Below are 24,567 nucleotides of genomic sequence, written 5' to 3'. Positions count from 1 at the left end.
ATTTTATTTTTTTATTTTATTTTGCCACTCTTCTATGATTCCTCAGGGAATTTCGGAGTTCAGAATCTTAGAAATGGCACAATTTAGGTCGATGATGGGTTTTTGGATGGACAACGTCAGTCCTGGCCTGAAGTCACAGGTATGCTGGTAAATATTTAACAATCAGCTTTCCAAAATTTAAAGTTTAATCGGCAATATTAACATTTTCTCAATCACTTTCTTTAGTCTAGACTTTCAATAAAACAACGAATCAAGTCCTGAGATGCAGCATTTGCTGATTTCTGAAGTGTAAATGCCCACAGCGAAAATTGGCCCTCGAAAGCCTAGACTGAAGTGTTCAGGAGAGTCAGTGGTTAAGGCTAGAAAGTCTTCAATGTGGACTTTGACACTGAGACTAAAGTTATCAATAAATCAATCAGAAAGCATTTATATAACCACTAGGAGCCAGCTAAGCACTGGAGAGACAAAGACAAAGGCGAAACAGTCCCTCCCCTTAAGGAAATCATATTCTAAATGGAACTCAACATGCTATCTCTCTTCACAAAGTGAATTCAAGGTAGTTAGGCTGGGTACTAGCATCTGGGGGTGGGGGGGTGGAGAGGAGATCAGGAAAGGTGTAGAGGGTGTTGCTTGATCCAGGTTTTGAAGGAAAGTCAGTATTCTAAGAGGTGAAGTGGGGAGGGAGAGCCTTCTGGGAAGGTAGGACAGCTAACGCAAAGGCACACAGGTAGGAAATGGGGTGGCACATGTGATGCATGACAAGTAGACCAGTATGGCTACACAATGGGTGATTGAAAGGGAGGGGTGTGTACACATAATGAAAAGGAAGGAAAGGACCAGATTGTGAAAAGCTTTAAATACCTAAATTACAGATATATATACATACATATATATACATATATATATATGTCTATACCTGTAATTTAGGCTACATACATACATACATACATACACACACACACACACACATATTTGATTTTGGGGGGAATGGAGAGGTACGGAAAATTCTTGAGCAGGGGAGCAAGGTTGCCTGTTTTTGGCAGCTAAATAACAGAGGGACTGGAAAGGAGAGAAATTAAAGGTAGGGAGACCAACAAGGAGGCTACTGCAGTAGTTTCCTTCACCTCTTAATTGAAGATAAAGAACAAAACAGAAAACAAAAACCTCATAATATTCATAGTTCAATGAAACAAATTCTCACGTAGAGTATGTCCAAAAAGTCTGGGTTTTTAAAATCTTAATAGTATTTTTTCCAGCTACATGTAAAGATAGCTTTCAACATTTGTTTTTATAAGATTTTGAGTTCCAAATTTTTCTCTCCAGCCTCTCTTCTCTACCCCCTCCCCAAGACAAAAAGCAATTTGATATAGGTAATACATGTACAATCACATTAAACATACTTCTACATTAGTCATGTTGTGAAAGAAGAAATGTGTCTATTTTAACTCTATCACCTTTCTGTAGGAGGTGGGTGGTGTGTTTCATTTTCTGTTCTTAGGACTCATGGTTTATCATTATACTGATCAGAGTTCTCCAGTCTTTCAGAGTTGTTTTCCCTTATAATGTCGTCATTGTTTACTCTCCTAGTTTTGCTCACTGCACTCTGTGTCAGTTCAGAGAGATTATCCTGTGTCCTCTGACACTGTTTTGCAATTTCTTATGCACAATGTGGGGAGCGTAAGGTATAAGAAAACTGGAAAGGCTGGTGGGGGGAGGAGGATGGGAGAGGTAGGTTTTGAAGGACTTTGAATGCCAAAGGATTTTGTATTTTTTATTCTGGGTATCTAATATGTTCCACTCATTGGTCTCTATTTTTAACCAATAATATATAATGTTCATGATTATTGCTTTGTAGTATAGTATCTGCTGAGATCTAGTATCAATAGACACCCTTCCTTCCTGCTTTTTTTTATTATTCTTGAGATTTTCTGACTTTTTGTCCCTCCATAAGAATTTTATTATTGTCTTTTTTCTAGTTCTATAAGTTTGATCGGTATGATACTGAATAAGTAAATTAATTCAAGCTGTATTGTCATTTTATTATCTTGGCTTAATCTATTCACAAGCAATTAATATTTCTACAATTATTTGTCTGTCTTTATTTTGGCAAAAGGCATTCGAGTTGAATTCATATAGTTCCTGGGTGTATCTTAGTAGATAGACTCCCAAATATTTTATCTCTTTTGTAGTTATTTAGAATGGAATTTCTCTACCTCTTCCTACTGGGCTTTGCTAGTAATATACCAGAATGCTAATGATTTATGTGAATTTACTGGTCCTGTAGTGTTTTTTTTCTTTTGTAGTTCATTTATGTCTTTTTAAATTACTTTTTTTGGATATTAGATTATTTAAATAGTCACTTCCTCTTTTGTTAATCTAGGTACCTTATATTTTTGTAAGTGTTCATCCATTCTTTTATGTTATCAGTTTTATTAGGATCTAATTAAACAAAAGGGTTCTTTTACAATTTTATTTATTTGTGAATTCTCCTTTTCCATTTTTAATACAAACAATTTGGATTTCCTTTCTCTTTTAAAAATGAGATTAGTTAACTTTAATTCTATTTTTTAAAACTATAGTTCCTTGTTATATTTATCAATTATTAACCTTTAAAAAAATTTCAGAATTTCTATTTTGTTGCTTATGTGTGGGGTGAATGATGATTTCTAGTATTCAAGTTTTTTCAATTGCATATCCAATTCATTGATTTGTTTCTTCTCTTTTTTGTTAATGAAAGCATTTAAAAATATAAATTTTCCCTTAAAACTGCTTTAGCTGTATCATTACTTTTGACATGTCTTATTCTTATTTTCCTTGATGACATTTTCTATTTTTAAAAATAATTTGTGGGGCAGCTAGGTGGTGCAGTGGATAGAGCACTGGCCCTGGATTCAAGAGGACCTGAGTTCAAATCCGGGCTCAGACCCTTGACACTTACTAGCTGTGTGACCCTGGGCAAATCGCTTAACCCCAATTGCCTCACCAAAAAAACAAACAAACAAACAAATTTGTTCTCTGATGCTCTAGTTATTTCGAATGGTTGTTTAGTCTCCAATTATTTTTAACTTCTTTTTCAAGTATCCTGTGTTGAATATAATTTCCATTACTGTTTTAAGTAAATGACATTTATTATTTTTATTTTCTACATTTTGGTAAGGTCATGTCCCAACATATGGCCCATTTTTTACAAGGTGATGTATACAACTAAGAGGTATGTAAAGTTCTTTCTATTCCCATTCAGTAATCACCAAAGACCTATTGTCTCTAATTTTCCTACTTTTCAGGTTCTTAACTTCTTTGTTTCCCTTTTGGTAAGAGTTGGTTAGGTCCGAAAGTGGGTATATTGTTGTGGGGACCAATTTTTAATTGGGGAGTGTTAGCTAAGTGGCTTGCCTCAATATTGGGGCAAGGAAGGAGACCGGCAGCCTCCCTCAAAACAGAGCAGGATTTATTTTACAAGAAAGAACTTAAAAAAACACAAACAGGATCAGTAGGATCAAGGGAAAGGAAATAAAATGGGGAAAGGGAAATTATACAACCTGAACAACACAACCACCCAGGAATCAGCTGAGAATACACAGCAGTGTCCTGTCACCTTCCAGCTTCCAGCTAGAAAGGCAAGTCTCCTCCCCCCTTCCCAGCAGACCCCAGGCTGACAAAACACAGCCCCCAGCCAACTGGCTGGCCTCTCTGACAGTCACATGACTGCCCTCACTAGGTTTCCAATCATTATAATTTTGCCAGGCCCATGTAGGCTTCGGCGAGTGGTGACGACATAAGGTGCCAGCACCATGGCGATGGCTACAACCAGTGGGTAGAGCACCGTGCCATTTGCAGAGCCCCAGAGGCCAGTATACGTGCCGAGGTTTTGTTTTTTTTTTTTAATTCTAGTCCAAAGATGGGGTCATAAAAACCTCAAATAACAATTAATTCTTTACATTGTGGTTCCCTACTATTACAGTTTTGAGAATATCGAATATTGATTTTTATTTCATATTCGATTTCATTACATAATTGATTCTATTCTGTAGCTACCTGAGCCATATTTCTTTATCTCTGACTTAAGTTTAGAAGTTCATGAGTCCAGAAATTTGGTTTTCCTTCTCTGAGTTAGTTTAAAAATCAGTTGTTGGGGGCAGCTAGATGGCACAGTGGTTAAAGCACCGGCCCTGGATTCAGAAGTACCTGAGTTCAAATCTGGTTTCAGACACTTGACACTTACTAGCTGTGTGACCCTGGGCAAGTCACTTAACCCCCATTGCCTAAAAACAAAAACAAAAACAAAAACAACAAAAAAAGTCAGTTGTCCTATAAATAACCTTAAATCAAAGAAATACATCTATACCTATGTATCTATGTATGTATGTCCGTATATATATATATATAATAATTAATTGTTATTTGATGTTTTTATGCCTTGGCACACACTGGCCTGGGGCTCCACAAACCGCACAGTGGTCCACCAACCGGTTGTAGCCCTTGCCATGGCGCTGGCACCTCACGTCATCACCACTCGATGACATGGGCCTGGCAAAATTATAATGATTGGAAGCCTAATGAGTCATGTGACTGTCAGAGCAGCCAGACAATTGGTTGGGGGCTGTGTGGGGTTTCTGGGAACAGGGAGAATTCGGCATTCTAGCTGGAAGCTGGAAGGCGACAGGAGCTCTGCTGTATATTCTTAGCTGATTCCTGGGCGGTAGTTTTCAGGTTGTATAATTTCCCTTTCCCCATTTTATTTCCTTTCCCTTGATCCTACTGATCCTGTTTGTGTGTTTTTTTTTAAAGTTCGTTCTTGTTAAAATAAATTCTGTTCTGTTTTGAGGGAGGCTGCCGGTCTCCTTCCTTGTCCCAATATTGTGGTGAGCCGCCTAGCTAACACTTCCCAATTAAAAATTAGTCCCCACAATATATATGTATACATATACAAAAACATACATACACACACACACACATATATAAATGTATATAACTTTGCATACCCATGTACAATTAAGGGAGATCTGTTATCTTACTAACAAGCCTTACAGAATGCAAGAAGGCACAAAGTCTGTTAACTCTGTTCAACTAATAAGTAGATGGACTCTATTAATCTTTTCTGTCAGCAGGGTAGGAAGTGTTGTTGCTAGCCCCAAATGTCCGGCCAATCATATTGTTTTTGCCACTTATAATACTTCAGACTTTGTAACCAATCATATTGTCTTCTGTGATGCTTCCTGTTTTTTGTTCTCTTGTACTCCCCCAAACTATATAAAGGCTAGTAAGTCCTATTTCATGGTCTTTTGGGTGACTAAGGAGTTGAGAGACCCCTTTTATTGGTAATTGCTAGCCTTACCAATAAACTGAATGTGTTTGCAACTTCGTGCCTCAGTTTCCCTTATTTTTCAAATGTAAGTTTTATTATGTTTTCCTTTCTCCAATTTAATGAACTTTTCCTTTAAGTATTTAAATACTCTGCTATTTGGTATGTTTGTGCATGTGTATATAAAGTACTGATATTAATTTGTTATCTATGGATCCTTTAAATGTAATGAAAGTTTCCTGCTTATCTCTTTTTACCGTATCTACATATACGGTCATCTTAATTGGGGGCAGTTAGGTGGAACAGTGGATAGATACAGCACTGGCTCTGGAGTTCAAATCTCACCTCAGATACTTACTAGCTGTGTGACCCTGGGCAAGTCACTTAACCCCAATTGCCTTAAACATCTAGGGCCAATTCCAGTTGTCCTGACGTATATCTTGCCATTGACCCAAATGGCTACGGAGGAGAGAGGTTGGTGACCTTGACCTTGCACAGCCCTTTCTCACTTAAATCCAATTTAGTGAAAGTCATGACATCACCTCCTGATGTCATGATCCTCTTCGCGAATGAAGGACAAACATCTTTATCAAAGTCACGACTGCTACCCCTGCTTTTTTATTTTTTAGTTCAACAGAAGAATAATATATTTGCATGAGCCTCTAATTTTAACTCTACATGAATATTTGTTTCAAGTGTGTTTCTTGTAAACAAGATATTGTTGGATTCTGTTTTCTAATTTTTATTCTTTTCTCTTTTATGAATTCATCCTATTCACATTCACAGTTGTGATGGTCAATTGTCTTTCCCTTAAGTATGTCCTCTTGTGTTTCTTCCTGCTTGTTTTCCCTCCCTTTACAAATAAGGTGATGAAAGAGAGGGAGGGTACCTGACATTTGTGATCTATAAATAAAATGGCCTGATTCTGGTCTCTTGTAGCTTCTCATTTCTCTTCATTTTGCCCTGCCTGTGGTTACATGTTTTTACTCTTTCTTCCTTTCCTTTTTTTTTTTTTTTTAAGTGAGGCAACTGGGGTTAAGTGACTTGCCCAGGGTCACACAGCTAGCAAGTGTTAAGTGTCTGAGGCCGGATTTGAACTGAGGTACTCCTGACTCCAAGGCCAGTGCTCTATCCACTGCGCCATCTAGCTGCCCCTCTTCCTTTCCTTTTAATCCTAACTTCCCATTCATCCCTTCAACATCTGAATGTTTTACTCGTGATTATTCCTTTACCTATCATTTATTTCCTCTTAAACCCCTCTCCCCATCCCTTCTCTGTCCTTGCCTATCTTCCTTTTGAGGGTTACATTGGAGCTGAGCTCTGCCTTGGGCCTCCCTCTTGCCACAGTGCTTTGACACTGCCTGTTAGGCTCTGCTTGGGGCCTCTCTTCCCTGCTCAGAAGCTGTTCTTACACTGGGTTCTACCTAGGACTTCCCCCTTGCCACAGGGCTTGTGAGCCACCCACTGTGTGTGTTAGGTTGTGTTTAGGGCCATCTCTCATTGTTGCTGGGCTCTGGGGCTGCCCTCATACTGATTAACCTAGGCCAGTCTTTACCAGAGCAAAGGGTCCTTCTCTCACCATAAGGAACTTTTCCAGTTGCTTTGGAGAGGCTAGATGGTACCTATTTTGCATTTCCTGTAGGATTTTGGTAGTCCTTCTGTGGAGCACAGAATAGATGATGCTGCTTATTTCTTTTTCAACTGATATACGTTTAAGCTTTACTGGGGTGTTTGTGGGGACATGAACTCCTCCAGGTTCTAGAATGCCACTATTTTCCCACAATACCCTATAAGTTATGATAGATGTCCCCTTGACTTTCCTAATGCACGTTTGCTGGCTCAGTGCTGAAAGACTTGGTTCTTTGGAATATATCAGCAATATGTCAGCCCCTGCTGGCAGCAGAGGAGAGAGTGGGAGATGAGCAGGATGGAAGAGAGGGCATAGACCTGTGTCCCAGCTATCAGAGAAGCCTGGACATTGAACCAGAAAGTTACCTACTCAACAGAACTGAGTCAGTTCTCTGATGTTCTCTTTTCTTGTCTCTCGAATGTGTATGTCATGTAGCCTTCTCTCTCTCTGGAGCTTCCCATAATGGGTGGAGGGTCACTTTTCCCATCCTCTTTACACCTAGAAGAATACTATTCTGTTTAGTGTTTCTTTCCCAGAGCACAAGTGACTAAATAGTGATACTGAAACCCAGTTCCAGCATTAGAGGAAACCTTATGAATTCAAAAGGTTGGGAGCTCTTGGGTCTGTAAGTCAGCACTGCTTGCCCTATGAGATGGCTAGCCCCGTGGATACTACAGTTCTTCTCAGAGGAGATGACCATTGACAGGATGAGGAGCCGCCCAACCCCTTCCTGGCCTGGCTTGCCAGAAGATGTGGACCTCGAAGGTGAAAATGCAGAGCTAAGATGAAGAGGAGATGTCTCTTCCGAAGTCTCACAAAATGCTTCATGTTTTGTTGTTTCAAATATCAATCTCATAGGAGAATATCAAAGGAGTTAGAAGTTAATGCTTCCTTATTTGAATGTTTATCAATGTATGCTTCTAAATCTTTTGTATTCTTAGCATTTTTATGTGTATGAAATAAATCATTATCCTACTCTGGATCTCTACCCCATACAGGAGCTCTATTGTATATTCAGTTCTTTCTTACTCCCTATTGGGGAGACCCTAAACCTAAGTCAAACCTAAGCTTTAAGTGATTTTCCCACAAAGGACTCTGGGCTAGAGGCATAAGGTGCCAGAAACAATAAGAGACTGACCCCTCTCTTAGGAGATCAGGCTCCCCATGACTGAACAAGGTCAGTGTATCTGACAGCAGAGTTGGGATCCCCCTGAGAGAGAAGGAGAATGAGTATCCCTGGGTTCAGCAATGCTTTCATGTTAGAAGTAGGGTGGCTTTGAGGGCAAGCTAATGAGTTCTATTTTAGAAGTGTTCTGTTTGAGATGCTCATGGGACATCATTCAGCTGGCTGGAGCTCAAAGAGAGAGAAGAGCTGGAGATACAGGTTCAGGAGTCAGTTACATAAAGGTCACTGTTGAATCCATGGGAGTTGATAAGGTCACCAAGTGCGGGTATAGAGGGAGAAGAGGAGAGGGCCCAGAACTAGAGCTTGGAGAGACCCAGAGGCATGGTGGGGTGGGGCATGAATAATGATGATCTTGCTAAGGAGACTTGGAAGGGTAAATCCAACATTCTCCTTATCCTGGGCAGCCCAATGGACTGTTCAGAGACAGCCATCATTGCTTCTTATCTAGTCCTGACCATTTTTTTCAGAGTGTAGATAATTTTTACTGGCGTTCAGTTTGAAAAAAAAAAAAGGCTTCAATGGGTTACTAGGTTCCACCATCTAGATAAGGCGGCTGAGGCCCAGGAAAGGATCCACTCCTTGGTGTCCAAAGAACCAGGATCTAGTCCCAGCTTCGCTACTTACTTTTTCCTTCAGGAGGCTTCTCCCACTTCCTCTAATCATTGGGTCCTTCCTCAAGTATACCTAGGTCTCTTCAGTCTAGGAGTACAGTCTTTTGAGGGGGGGAAGAGGGACAGGCATCCAACCTGTGATTTCACTGGAGTAGGGACCTCCCAGCAAGAATTGTTGTTTGTCTTTCATTTTTCAAAGAGGACCCATGACATCCTCGGGGTGGGGTGGGGGTTGTGGCTCGACTCGTGTGTGAACTGGATTTAAATGAGGCAGAACCACACAGTGTCATCATCCTCATTCTCTCTTTCAGTCACCCAAGTTCAGGAGCAAGACAAAAGTCAAGATGATGGGCAGATGGCCCAGGATGCAGGGAATAACCTTGGCATCTTTGATGTCTGACCAAGCTCTCAGTGCTCCAAAGCATCTGCTTCACCACCTTTATGGCTAAATTGTTCTTATCTGCCCATTTGACTGGGGGAAACCTTCACATGCTTGGGACAGTCACCCTGCCCCCCCCCCAACTCATAGACAGGTCTGAGACCTGTTAGTTACTCTCAACCTGATTCAGCCCATCCACTGAGCTTACTGGCATGTGGCAGACATTCTCCTGAAGCTAATGGACACCTTCATGCTCTGTCAGTTACAGTCCTAGAGGTCCCAGCAAGGCCCAGACAAGTCAAATGATTTGCCCAGGATTACTTAGGCAGCAGATGTTCAAAGTGGATCCTGAGCCCAGATCTTCCTGGCTCAGAGACCAACTCTCAGTCCACTAAACCAAAGGCTTCTCTCAGAGGAGCACGTTCTTGCCTCCTTTAGGCTGAAGGGTTGGGTGCACACTGATGGAAAGAAGAGGAAGAGGTGGGAAGAGGAAGAAAATGTGGAAATTAAGGGAGCTAGGGAGAGAAGCTGGAAGAGAAGTGACAGGAGATGGGGAAAGACAGGGGGAGAGGAGAGCTGAGAAGGAAGGAGTAGAGTTGGAAGGTGGTGCAAGGAAGAGAAGTGAGGGAGGAAAGTCTAGGAGATGGGACAGAGGAGGGGCGGCAGAAAGGTAAGGAAGGGAGAAGAAACAAGGAATAGGGAAAGACAGTGAGGAGAGGGAGAGGAGGGAAAGGGAGGAGAGAGGGGAGCCCAGGAGGGAGCAGGGGAAGGGAAGGAGGAGAGGAAGGGGAATGAGGGGAAGGGAAGGAGGAGAGGGATGGAGGGCAAAGAAGAGGAGTGAGAGGAGAGAAAGGAGAGGGGGAAGGGAGAGGGAAGCAAGGAGGAACGAGAGAAGGGAGAAGAGGGGAAGAGGGAGAGCAAAGAGAAGTAACAAGGAGGGGAGGGAAAGAAAGAAGGGGTGGGAGGAGGAGAGGAGGAGGGAGGAGGGAGAGGGGGAGGGAAGGGTGAGAAGGAGGCCCCGAAGCTGGGGGAGGGGGGGAGAAGAGGGCAGAAACGTCCCGGGGCTGCGTGAGGGGCGGGGCCTCGACACGCACAGCGGCGTGACGCCATGACGCCGGGCGGTCCCGCTCCACGCCGCGTCGCGCCGGGCCTCGTTGTGGCGGCCGGCGCTGAGGGGGCGGCGGTCGCTCGGCTGTGGTGGCGCCTCGCCTCGTCCGGTCTCGCGTGGATCGGCTAGGATGCGGGCCTGGCCGGCGGCGCCGGTGCCCGCCGTGTCCGCGGTGTCCGTGTCGGCGGCCCCGGGCCCCCTCCGGCCTCGGCCGGCCCGGCCCTGAGCCGCCGCCCTCGCGGGGGGCGGGGCCCCGGGGCAGCCGCGGCCGCTCCGGCCCCTCCCCCGCCCCCAGCGCCGCCCGGAGCCGGAGCCGGAGCCGGAGCCGGAGCCCGAGCCCGAGCCCGAGCCCGAGCCCGAGCCCGAGCCCGGCCTCCCTGCCAGGCCGCCGCCGCGGGGCCCTGCCCGAGCCCGGAGCCCGGAGCCGCCCCCTGGGGCCGCCGAGGGGGATGAGCCGCCGCCGCCGGCCAGCTTGATCCCGGCCCGAGCAGCGAGAGCGGCCCCCGGGTGGGAGGCAGCGGAGCCCCGGGACCCCCCCGCCACCTCCCCCCTCCGCGACAGCTGCAGACCCTCCCCCTCTAGTGCACCCCCGCCGGCTTCCCTAGGGGCCCCCCTTCCACACCTCCGCTCCCACACGCCCCCCACCCCCACCTCGCACGCACTCCCGGAAGATGGGGAACTGCCTCAAGTCCCCCACCTCGGATGACATCTCTCTGCTCCACGAGTCTCAGTCGGACCGGGCCAGCTTCGGGGAGGGCACCGAGCCGGATCAGGAGCCGCCGCCGCCATATCAGGTAAGGGAGGCGGCGGCTGGAGGCCAAGTGCGGGGAGGTGGGAAGTGAGTGGTGGCAGGGGTTGGGGTCGCCGAGGGCCCGGCTGTCATCACGGCCCTCCTGACCCAGCTAGGGTCCGGCCCGGGGCCGAGGGGAGGAGCGAGGCTCCCGAAACCTCTGCAGAGCCCCTCCTCACTTTCGCTCCTCCCCCACCCCTCACCTAACCCGGGATGACTTCATGGAAGTGCAACACCTCGAGCCCCCACCACGCCCCCCTCCCATTTTGGAGGGGGTGCGCTTTGAAATACCTGTCCCGGGTCGGCCTTCCTTTGTATCCGTCCTGGGTTTCCTTCCTTCCAAAAGGCCCCCAACCTGGGGAGGGGGCGCTTCATCTAGGCCCCCTTCCGTGTTAGAGAATGAATGTTATCGGTGCAGAATTAAAACCCCTTGGAGGAAGCGGAGAGCGAAGCAGGCTCGAGTGTCACAATCCAGGATGCCCAGGCCTCCTGATGTGGCCTAACCCTGCTTTTAAAAACGTAAACATTGCACAGCCTCAGTACTTTGTCTATATGGGGGTTGGGTGAAGGGGGGTTGTAGTTGGGGATCCCTTCATTTGAGCTGGAGGGAGGTTAGTTCTTTTGGCCGGACCGGGTGCCTCCTTTGTTGATTCATGTGGTGACATCACTGTCTAGGGTTGTTCTTTTCTCATGACTGGGTTTAAATCAGTGGCTTTCTCACACGGTGAAAAAGCCTAAGTTTTGTTTTTGTTTGCCTCAGAGGTAGGAGGAGGTGAATGTTGCATTTACATTTCCTGGGCATCCTTTGTAGGAAAGGTAGGACTTTGAGAAAGTCTCTCGACATTAGGCCCAAGTGGGTCCCTCTTTCTAAATTACAGTGAGTGAAGCAAAGCTAGGCAGGTGTTGGTTCCATGATTTGTTTTTGAGGTGTGCTTCCCTTTTAAATGCCCCCCCCCAAGTGTTGGATTTTTCTGATATCTTCAGAACTGAGGGCTTAGAGATGACTTCTTTGTTAAGGAAAATGAAGACCTTGGGTGACATTTCTCATGATTCTACTCAGTAGGAGTCCCAAAGACAGGGAGGATTTCGTTGAACCATGCATGAAAGCCTCCCTTCAAATTTTGCTTGGTATTAGTAATAGCACCTTCCTTAGCTTTTGACCTTTGTCACAGCAGGAAATAATTAACAGACATTAAAGCCCTACTATGTGTGAGGTGCTGAGGATAGAAAGACAAAGGCAGAGCCACAGGCTCACAGATTTGGAGTTAGCTGGGACATTCGGGGCCATCAAGTTCAATCCCTCATTTTAGAGGTGAGGAAAACAGAGGTTCAGGGTCACATAACATGCAACTCTTCCTGACCAAGACCGGGGCTCTATCCACTACTACACCATTCTCTAAAGGAGCTTAAATCCTAATGAGTTCATTAAGAACTTGCCTCCAATAAGGGGATAGCCACCTATTGATAATCTGTTGTCAACTGAAAGACTTTTTTTTTAAAGACTTTTTAAAAAATAAACATTTTTATTTAAAATTTTGAGTTCCAAATTCCAACCTTCCTTTGCCTCCCAGGCAGTAAGCTATCAGACATAGGTTATACATGTGCCATTATATAAAACATTAGAAGACTTTTTGATATCATAGTTTCAAAAAGAGGACTGCTTCTTTTAGAGAAAAAATGCTGTACAAATAAACATACATGTGTTATACCTACCATACTTATCTTTCAACAACCCTGTGACGTAAGGAATACAGATATTATCCCCATTTTACATTTGAGAAAACTGAGACTCAGAAATTTAGTGGCTCACCTATGACTCACATACCTAGGAAATGTTGAAGCCTAGGACTTTCCCCTGTCAGCCATGTTCATGTGTTTTTTCCCAAAATGAAAAGAGATTTGCTCAGATTCATCATTCCAGGTGATTTGAGACACCCATTCTTCTTGATTTTTTTTCCCCCTTTGTTAGGGTTAGGGTTAGGGCAAAGATTAGGGTTTTGTCTTTTTAAAAAAAAGAATTGGTAGATAATTAACCAAAAACCTACAGGAAATTTTAAATTTAGGCTTGTTGTGTCTTAAGGAATGAGTGATGGATGAAGTAGGAATTATTTTATTTCAGGGAGTAGTTAATTGTACAGAGATGAACATGGCATTACACCTTACGGATTAGTTCGGATGTGGCCTTTAAGTTTTGTTTCTGTTACACAATGTACATTACATGTATACCAAGTAGAATACATTTACTAACATTTACCCTGTTACTTTCATTGAACTCACTCTGAGACAAAACATAATATGGATAGTTATTGTTTAATGCATATACAACTTAAAACAAGCCTGTGCCATTTTGTCTTAAGTTTGCAGGATGGACGGTCTTTAAAATCAGTAAATATTATAGGGTCATAGATTGAGAGCTAGAAAGGGTTAGGAGAGGTTATCTAGTTCAACCCCCTCATTGGATAGAATAAACAAGACAGGTCCCAAGAAGGTGATTGACTTGCCCTACTTTACAAAAGTAGTTAAATGGTAGAGCCAATATAGGAACCCAGGCCCACTGACTTCCAGATCCATCTGGCACTCTTGCCTCTGGGCCATGTAGGCTATTTAAAGATGAATGTAGTTGTGTACCTTACAAAAACTATATTTACTATGCTATTTTTCTATTACATCATTAATATTTTGTGGAAACCAGCCTAAAGATCAAATCTCAATTGTATTCTCGTGCATTTTCCCCAAATTTGAATGTTTGGGGTCATCTAATTACATTTACAGTGTTTTATTCCTTTTTTCCTCAGACCCTGTTTGTATAGACAATTTTACCCTAAATATTTAAACCTACAACTGCCCCATCCCTTCTCCCTACCCTCAAGACATCTTGCATTCATTTGACAAACATTTATTTCACCATTGTAATAGTGAATAAGAATCTCCTCTCTGCTAGGAGCTTGTACAGTCTAGTAGGGAGAGACTGAACATTTAAACAGAGATTCTATTTCATTTCATATTTTAGTCTTGGTAAAAATATTAAGTGCAATGAGATCAGTTGAAGGAAGAAAGCATTTCCAGGAAGGTTTGTTGCACCCAGTCGCCCGGATGAGAGCTTGCTAATGAATATTTATCAAGGAATGAATGGTGCTTGGAGCATTTGCATGCGTACACTTACAATCTGCCTATTTGTGTTTTGCAACATTACAATAATTTAAGATTTGCTAAAAATCATTCTCTGACTGGTTTGTGTTCATGTAAGATTGTGGTGTAGATAGAAGTATATTAGAAATAGAAATTCTCTTATGTTTTTGCTACCCAGCCATATCATGCCCTTTAATGAAGATAAAGACTTTGGGGAGTAGAATTTTGAATTTATGTTCAATCACAACATTGCCATTTGTTCTTCAATCTGTTTTTTTTTTATGTATAAGGTATTTTATTTTTTCCGTTACATGTAAAGATAGTTCTCAACTTTTGTTTATACATGCTTTACAATTTCAGATTTTTCTCCCTCCCTCTCCTCCCTCCCCCCTCCCCTAGACAGCAGGTAATCTGATATAGGTTATATCTATATATCTCTAAACATATACATATAGATATAGATATATACACATACATATATATACACATGATAACATTAATCCTATTTCTGCACAATCTGTTTTTCTTAAAGAATAAAAATAAATGTTAAACATCTTGTGATTTGTAAAAGAGCTATAATCCTTTCAACCTAGGAGACCATATTTGTTTTATAATATTTAGGGAGATTGTCCACAGTTACAAGGCTAGTAAGTGTTACACATTTTCCTAACTCCAATTCCAATGCCATACTATCTCTTTCTTAATATGACTTGGGTAAAAAAAAAAAATTGAAGCTTTTCTTTTGGCATGTCAGAGGGAAGGTTTTTTGTTGTTGTTTGTTTTAAAATCTGCATTGTTCATAAAATGGTGGGAGAAGAAAAAAAATTGGTTTAAAAACTGTTCAGATAATGAATGGTCCATCATTCACTAGATTTAAGTATTAGGTTTCAGTAATGAAGTACAATTTAAGACTTTTAAAAACTATATTTAGCAGCATCTTCCCACCCCCCCCCCACAGAAAAAAAAATTAAAGCTATTTTAAAAAATAAGGGTCATACATCTAGAGGCAGAAAGAGGACTCAGGCCATCCAGCCTAATGTGCTTATTCTGTAGATGAGGAAACTGAGGTCCATAGAGGTGAAGTGACTTGTCCAGGGTCACACAGTTAGCAGCAGGCAGGATTTAAACTCAGGTCTTTGGACTCTGGAGCACAAAATGCTCTTTCCATTCTACCAAAGGAGAGTTCATCTGATCCTTTCATGTTTTTAGTAATTTTCTTTAGGATAAAATTGTCTATAGAAACAAGGTCTTAGGGGAAAAGGAATAAAAGACAGTAAGTGTAATTATATAACCCAAAACATTCAAATTTTGGGAAAATGTATGAGAATACAATTGAGATTTGATCTTTAGGTTGGTTTCCATAAAATATTAATAATGTAAAAGAAAAATAGGATTATAAATAACAAAATATCACATTTTGAATGTTTTAAACTATGACTTCTTTCAGCCTTCTTCAAGGATATTTTAAAAAATATCTCTGCACTGCAGAAGTTTTTGAAGGTAATCTTTTCCCCTTTCAGATCTCTAATGTATCCAATAAGCATGCATATTTTTATTAAGGTTATGATTATTCAATACTTAAGTAGTAATACAGGGACTCCTTTTGTAGTAATACAGGGTCTCCTTTTGCTAGCATATTTCGGGAATGATGAATTCCCTATAAGTGAAAAATCCAACCAACTGAAATTTACCCCTTTAGTCAGTTTCATTTTAACTGTTTTTGTTAGATCTTAAGTATATTAAACCTTTCCATACTAATTAAACAGGAGACTGAACCTACTTCATTCAACTTTTTCTTAATGTTTCTCATGTTCAGAATACCTGCTACTTCCTTTGCTACCTGTTATAAGACTACTACTTCTTCAAAACAACCGACTCTCCACTATGAAACCTTCCCCTCATCTTTATTCTAACAGCACTTATTGGCTCCTATTCATTTGACACTCTTGTACTTCCTGGTTTGGTTTATCTCTTATCTATTCCACTAGGTCTTCTGCTTTTCTCTACCCTCTTCCCCCCCCCCCCAAAAAAAACATACATTGTTTACTTACCATAGTGCCTTATACATAATAGTTCAGCCATATTGTTTGACACTGTGTGTTCATAATGAATTTTTGTTATTGTACTCTGAGCAATACAATGATGCCCATAGACACTATTTTGCCCCTGTTGCTAAAGGAATGGGGGGGGGGGAGGGAGAAGAGTTGAGATTGCTGAGCTTGAAAAACCCTATGATTGTTAATAGTTGTGCCTCTTCAGTGCTACTGTCAGTGTATCATCCTGTTTCTAATATAATGCCAGATTTTACACACATTCGTTTGGGCAAAAAGCATAGACCAAAGTCTTATGGGCTTTTGTGATAGCCTGTTGTTTCAGACCTTTCCCAAATTACTACTGGATTTGTAGCTGTGTTCTGGATGAGTGAGGTGGTTGAAAGCCCAATTTCTGGATAAGTGGATTGTTACTGTCTATTGCAGTTATATTAAAACAAGATTGCTTTCATTTCCTGTCACTCCTTTGATTTTTGATTGGTAAGGATGCCTTTTCTCTCTAAGGTATGTCTGGGTGCAGTTTTAGCCCTAACCAGAGGGTACCAGGAAGGAAGAACAGAGAGTTGTTTGCTGCTCAAGGGCCTGAGTTTACTTCAATTTAACCAGCATTTATTAAGTGCTTATTATAGTCTGGTATTGTTTGAAGGGCCAGAGATGAAAAGACCAACCCAGTATGATAGCCCATCAAAGAACATACTTTCTGACTGGTAGAAATATAATGTGCACCCAGATAAGTATGAAATGTATACGAAATAATTATGATGAAGAGGGGAGGACTCCAGTGTGGGGGAAGCAGAAAAGATCTTTTGTAGGAAGTGTTTATTGTCTATTGTAGGAAGAGCTGATCTGGCCCTTAAAGGGATCTAAAGACTCTAGGAAGCAAGGGTGTGAGGGGGGGAGAGCATTTCAGCCTTAGGGGACTGTGAAATGAAAAGGCTTGGAGACGGGAAGAAATATCACATACAGGCAATCAACAACAAATTCCAGTTTGGCTGGGATGAAGAATGGATAATTAGTCTGGAAAGATAGTTCAGAGAGAGATTGTGAGTGGCTTTAAATGCCAAACAGATGAGTTTGTATTTAATCCTAGAAGCTGGAGAGAGCCAGGAGCCAGACATGGTCAATCCTGGGCCTTAGAAATATCACTTTGGCAATTGTATTGGAGAATGGAGGGGATGCTGAAGGACTAGATGCTTGGAAACCAATTAGGAGGCTGTTGTGATAGTGTAAGCCAGGGGTGATGAGGGGCCTGGACTAGGCTGGTAGCTATATGAGCGGACAGGATTCTGGAAATGATTGGATATGGGAGTCTTTATCTAATGGGGACAAACTAGAAGCCTTTCCAGTAAGGTCAGGGTTGGAGGAAGGATGTTCATCATCACCATTATTTAATATTGTGCTAAAAACGCTATCTATAGCAACAAGAAAAAGAAATTGACAGAATAAGCATAGGGATGAGGAAACAATTTTTGCAGATGGATATGATGGTGTACTTAGAGAATGCTAGACAAACAACTAAAAAACTCTTAAGTCACTAATAATAAGAGAAATCCAAACCAAAACAACTCTGAGTTATAATTTCATACCCATCAGATTGTCTAAAATGACAGAAAAGGAAAATGACAAATGCTGAAGGATTTGTGGGAAAATAGGTACACTGATGTTCTGTTGGTGGAGCTGTGAACAGTCCAGTCATTCTGGAGAACAATTTGGAACTATGCCCAAAAAGTTATAAAGTTGTGCATATTCTTTGACCTAAAGAATACCACTAGTGGTCTATTCCCCAAGGAGATGAAAGAAAGGAAAAGGACTCGTGTACAAAAATATTTAGAGCCATTCTTTCTGTGGTGGCAAAGAATTAGAAACTGAAGGGATGCCCATTAATCAGGGATTGGCTGAACAAATTATGGTGTACGAATGTGATAAAATACTATCGTTCTGTAAGGAATAATGAAGGAGATGGTTTCAGAAAAATCTGGGAAGATTTATATTGAAATGATACAAAGTGAAGTGAGTAGAATCAGAAGAATAATGTACACAACAGCAATATTATAAAGATAACCAGTTGTGAAAGATTTAGTAACTCTGATCAATACGATTTTCTACAACTTGAAAAAGGACTCATGATGTAAAATGCTGTCTATCTCCAGAGAGAGAATTGATGGACTCAGAGTGCAGAATGAAGCATATTTTTTCTTTTTAAACACAGTTGGTGTGAAAATATATTTTGCATGAATATATGTGTATATACACGTATATATACATATTTATATATAAACATATAAAATAGGTTTGCCATTGCGATGGGTAGGGTAGTGGCTGAGGGAAGGAGAGATTTGGGACTGAAAATAAAATAAAAATTTTTTAAAGAAAATTCACAGAATTGGGAAATAAAGTCCTGTTGCAAGGAACAGCAAAAAAGCCAGAATGTCATATAGTGAAATGTGAGAAGACTGGAAGGCTAGGAAGGGGATAGGTTGTGAAGGACTTTGAATGCCAAACAGAAGATTTTATATTTGATCCTGGGGTGATAGGAAGCCATTAGAAGAGTTTATTGAATAGGATTGGGGCAGGGGAAGGGAGGATAGTCAGATCTGTTCTTTAGAAAGATGAATTGACCGAGTGGAGGATGGATTGGAGTGAGGAGAAACTTGAGGCCAGGGGACCAACCAGTAGTCAATTGCAGTAGTCCAGGGATGAAGTGATAGGTGCCCACCAGGCTGGTGGTAGTGTCAGAAGAGAGCAGCAAACATACAAGAGATGTTATGAAGGTAAAATTGATGGCACTTGGCAACAGATTGGGTAAGAGAGGTGAGGGAGAGTGAGTTGAAGATGACACTTAGATTCTCAGCCTGGGTCACTGGGAAGATTGATAGTGCCTTGGACAGTATTAGGAAAGTTCAGAAGCAGGGAGGAGGAGAGTTTTGGGGGAAAAATAGTGAATTCAGTTTTGGTGAAGCAATTGGGGTTAAGTGACTTGCCCAGGGTCACATAGCTAGTGTCAGGTGTCTGAGGTCAAATTTGAACTCAGGTCCTCCTGACTCCAAGGCTGGTACTCTATCTACTGGGCCACCTAGCTGCCCCTGTGAATTCAGTTTTGCATGTCTATCTATAGGTTGTTCGGTTCAAGATGTCTAAAAGGCTGTTGGAAATGGGAGTCTGGAGGTTAGGAGAAATGTTAAGTAGATCTGAGAATTATTTGCAATAGAGATGATAATTGAAACCAAGGGTGCTGATGAGATTACCAAATGAAATGGTTTAGTGGGAAGAGAGAACAGGACAGAGACCAGTACAGGCCCAAGACAAGCCTTGAGGAACACCTAGCCTGAGAAGGTGTGACCTGGATAAAGATCTAGCAAATGAGACTGAGAAGGAGTGGTCAGATAGGTAGGAGAAGAACCAGGCTAAAGTGGTGTCATGAAAACCTAGAGAGAAGAGGATTGATCAACAATGTCTTAAGCTCCAGAGTTCAGGAAGAAAGAGGATTGATAAGAAGCTATTATATTTGGCAGTTAAGAGATCATTGGTCAGAAGCCAAACTGTAAAGAGTGGATTTGAGTGAGAGGAAAAGAAGTGTAGACATCTATTGTTAAGTTTAGTAACCCAAAAGGGGGAGATATATGGAATGATAGTGGGTTTGGAAGGATCAAGTGAGGGTTTTTTGAGGATAAGGGAGGCACAAACATGTTTATAGGTTGTTTTGGGAAGCTGGCAGTAGATAAGGAAAGATTAAAAGATAAGTGAGAGGATAGGAAATGGTGAAAGGTAGTCTGGAAAAGGTGGGATAGAAATGAAACTAGAGTCATAATTGTGAACAAAGTTACATAGGTCGGAAAACACAGGATTTGAAATGAAACCAAATGGGAGAGTTCTGGATGTCTTAAAATGTAGCAATCAAATAGGAAGGGACCTAATGAAAATAATATGTTCATACAGAGGTGGGGCGGGGAGTGAGAGTAGCACTGGGCTCTACAGTGTTTGGTGTGTAGGCTAATTTGACTGGAGTAGAGTATCAGGAAGGGATTAAACATAATAATGAAGAAGAAGCAGCAACTGCTGCTGCTGCTATCATTTAGCAATTATGTAGCATTTTATGGTTTGTAAAGTACCTCATGAATGGGAGGTTAGGTGTTAAATATTATCCCCATTTTATAGAAACCTCAGAGAGACAGGTTAAATGACTTTGCCTAAGGTCAGACCACTGCCTGGCTCCAAGTTAGTACTTTGTCCACTTTGCCACCTATCTGCTTCTGCGATAAGTAAGAGGAGATTGACTAGAAATATAGTCTCCTCTCTTCTTGAGGCCAAGGTAAACCTTATTGAACTTCACTTCATGAGTTTTTGGAGAAGTAACACATGTAGTGAATTGAGTCCTGGAATTGGAGTTAGGAGAAACTAGGTTCAAATTTTATCGTGGTGATATAGCTTAACCTCTGAGGTTCAATTTGCATTATAAATTATAGATGAGAAATGGCATACTCTAAGGAATTGAGGTAGAGAAATCAGCTTTGGAGTTAGAAGCTTTGAGTTGTGTCTTATACATAGTGGTTATGTGACCACGGCCAATTCATTAAACCTCTCTGTGACCTAGGCAAGCCTATAAATGTTAGGCTTTTTAGTGCCTTTTTTTTGGGGGGGGGTGAGGCAATGGGGGTTAAGTGACTTGCCCAGGGTCATACAGCTAATAAGTGTCAAGTGTCTGAGGCTGGATTTGAACTCAGGTACTCCTGAATCCAAGGCCGATGCTTTATCCACTGCGCCACCTAGCTGCCCCTTTTTAGTGCATTTTTGCAGTTCATATACAAGCCCTATTTTCTGACCATCTGTGTATGGAACTCTTCATGTTGGCTGATGATTTGGGGCAACCATGTGGCCTGTGGATAAGAGTATTAGACCTGGAGTTGGGAAAAATTAATTTAGAATCCTGTCTCTGATACTTACACCTGTGTGACCTTGGGCAAGTCATTTAATCACTATCTGCTACAGTTTCCTCACCAGTAAAATAGGAGCAATAATAGCTACTACCTCTTCTTTTGTTGTGATCATAAAATGAGATAATTTATGTAAAGCACTTAGCAAGCCTTAAGGTGTTATAGATATGTTATTGATTATTATTAGTTCATAATAAAAATATCTTAAAGCGCTTATATGCATTTGCAGAGGGTGTTGCCATTGTGAGATTTACCTACATTAGGTGGTCTAAGGGATTTTCACTAAAAATTTTTTAGTAAACATTTGCCTAGCTATGTTACATATATATTTTTCCTCTGTGACAGCAAGCATGTGTTTTGAAGTGTTGTAGGTTTCTGCATCGAGTCAAAGTTGTCATGATTATGTGCACAATGATTTTAGTGTTTGTGCAGTGATTACATTAAATCGATTCTAAGCATAATATATTTTTTGTGGTTTCTCAACTTGTCATCAAATTGTTTCCAAACCAACACAAAGATTGACATTAAAGTGCAGATGGATTTCCAGTGAATTGTCACATGTATGCACCTACCTTCATTTGTGTTCTGTACACTTACTAGAGTAGTGCCCTTATTCTGTTCTGTTACTGTTTAATTGTACCTCATATGACCAAATATGTTATGAATATTTCTGTTTTTGCAGCACAAATGTCAGGTTGTTTGAAAATTATGGTGGTTGGACATGCACTTTATAAACCATCTTGAAAGCATTGCAATATTAAAGCTGTTTACTAGTTTAAATTTATCATCTGCTTATGTCACTATTCTCTATGTTGGATTTTCAAATGGACCAGTTGACAGCACTGGTCAATAATTTCAGTGAGAGTGTACCCATTGTGTCAGTAGTAGAAGAGAAGAAATTCATGCTGAAGAGATTCTTTTCCTTACCAAGGTTAATTTATACATGAACATCATTAGAAACAAGCTGTATATGCAACTGTACTTGAAGTACATTTATTGCTTAATAAATACAGAGTAATAAAGTAAAATAAAGGTAAAAAAAGTAGCAGAATAATAAGTAGAAAAATATTTTGTATCTTAACTAGCTATTCATTTTTATGATTTGGTTAAGTGGCTAAAATTTTTTAATGAATTTATCTCTTATCAAGAAAGCATGTAAAATTCTATTTTCCACCTTGCATTTCTTTGAGCAAAATTTTCTCTTTATTCTTGTTTTAAATCAAAATAAAGAATTAAATACCATGCAGAACAAGTTTTAAGATTGCCTTTGCCTGGTCTGAGGCAAATATTGAAAACCTTTGTTCAAATAAAATCTAATATTAAAGTTAAGTTTATATATGATTATATTATATCAAACATCTTCTAACTTCCACCTTTATTTCATTAAAAATTGAATGAAAGGGGCAGCTAGATGGCGCAGTGGATAGAGCACCGGCCCTGGACTCAGGAGTACCTGAGTTCAAATCCAGCCTCAGACACTTAACAGTTACTAGCTGTGTGACCCTGGGCAAGTCACTTAACCCCAACTGCCTCACTTTAAAAAAAAAATTGAATGAAAGGGGCAGCTAAGCAGTGAAGTGGATAAAGCATGGGCCCTGGATTCAGGAGGACCTGAGTTCAAATTCGACCTCCAACACTTGATACTTACTAATGGTGTGACCCTGGGCAAATCACTTAACTCTCATTGCCCTACACACACACATACACACCACACACAATTGAACAAAAACATAAAATAAGAAATTTTACATGAAATAAGCATATGAAATCTTGCTAGATTACTTTTAATTTGGACAGAGTTTTTCATAATTATAATTAGTTTATACTTTTGTATTCAGTTTTCATAATTATAGGTAGAATAAAATTTTATATTTTATAATTGTATGATATTAATTTTAGTTTAGAATGGATTTAATTTTTTTAGAAAAGTTTCTGTAGTTATTTTAAGCACTCAGTGAATCTAAAAGTTATTATGAGTAGTATATGAAGTTACTCTCTAGGTTCAGAAAACATTTTTTTATTACTGAGAGTGGTTTGAGAAACAATGAATGTTGGGAATCATTGACCTACACTAATAAAATCACAAGTCCACAATGAAGCTGTGGAGGACTTCCTCCTCCCTCTCCCACAAAGAGGATATTAATATTTTTACCATTTACCTTACCAAAGTGAGGAAACTACTTCATAAACCTTAAATTCCTATATAAATGTGAGTATTATTATTGGGCCTTACTTGGGGAGACAGCTTTAATAAATGTTTCATGATAGGCTTTATGCAAAGCCTCCTTATTTTAGATAACCTGAGAATGTCCTTCAAGGTGAAACTTTTAATTAAGGAGCCAAGTCTTTGGGCTAGGGAGATAATTATGTTGGTACTTAACGTGGCTAGGGGCCTCAGGAGGGCATATAATAATATAAGGAAGGTATTGGAGCAGCGTGAGGCAGAGCAAATGGACTTCCAGCTACATCTATCTACTTTGTTGTTGCAGAAAGCTGCTCTTGGTATTGCACAGCAAAGCTGTTTTCAGCAAGATGAGGTCTTCAGACAAGACCACAGTGATTAACAGTGCATCTTTGACAGTATATAATCATGAATTCTGAAAAGGAAAAAGCAGATATTCATCTTTCCCAAAGGCAGAAGGTGTAGAACAACAGTGATAACTCGAGATCCCAGGTTCCTAGAGGCTTCATCTCAGTCAGCAGGTATTTGTTTGGTGTAAGATAGATACAAAGAAGGAAAGAAGACATGGTTTTACCCATAAATTTTGGAGGAGACAAGGCTTAAATATGTATGTGGAACAATTAAACGAATTTTTTAATGGAATCTTGGGTTTCTGGAGTCTGTGAGAGTGGGGATTTTCTGAAAAAAATGTTGGTACTGGCATTAAGTTTCCCTCTGTAATATTGAATATGAAATAATATGTGTCAAAGGCTCTTTTTTCTGCATGGAAAAGTCTTAATTTCCTTTATTTTACTGCAGAGATGGCAGCTAAGTGGCACAATGGATAGAGCTCTTGACCTGGATTCGGGATGAATTGAGTTCGAATTTGGCTTCAGACACTCTGTGACCCTGGGCACATCACTTCTCTTTGCCTCAGTTTCCTCAACTCTAAAATGTGGATTAAAATAGCACCTACCTCTCAGGATTGTTGTGAAGATCAAATGAAATAATGTTTGTAGAGAGCTTAGCACAGTGCCTGGTATATATTGGGTGCTATATAAAATACTAATTCCTTTCCCCATTCCCTCTTCTCCTTTCCCTTTAAAATTCCTTTCGTTCCAAACCAGCTTTTATGGATTCTGTCTATACATTTCAAAACCCAGATTGATCAGATGATTTTAGAGTGTTCAATTAGACTGTACACATAGCACAGTAGAGTGCTGATAATGAGAACAGAAAGGGGGCAAAGAGAAACAGAAGAGTTCTGTATATTAGAAGTAGTTTAGAGA

General features: G+C 40.9%; 1 protein-coding gene across 1 annotated transcript in view; it reads left to right on the top strand.

The window, feature by feature from the left end:
• The first annotated feature begins 10,589 nt into the window (after positions 1-10,589).
• Positions 10,590-24,567, top strand: part of RNF11 (ring finger protein 11) — a 76,424-nt gene continuing 62,446 nt past the window's right edge. The window contains exon 1 of the mRNA XM_044002421.1: positions 10,590-11,010. Coding sequence (XP_043858356.1) covers positions 10,888-11,010 — 123 coding nt within the window. The 5' untranslated portion in view covers positions 10,590-10,887. The remainder of the gene's footprint in view (positions 11,011-24,567) is intronic.

Source organism: Dromiciops gliroides, chromosome 4, assembly GCF_019393635.1.
Source record: "Dromiciops gliroides isolate mDroGli1 chromosome 4, mDroGli1.pri, whole genome shotgun sequence".
Classification (NCBI taxonomy): domain Eukaryota; kingdom Metazoa; phylum Chordata; class Mammalia; order Microbiotheria; family Microbiotheriidae; genus Dromiciops; species Dromiciops gliroides.
This window is presented reverse-complemented; position numbering and strand designations above follow the sequence as displayed.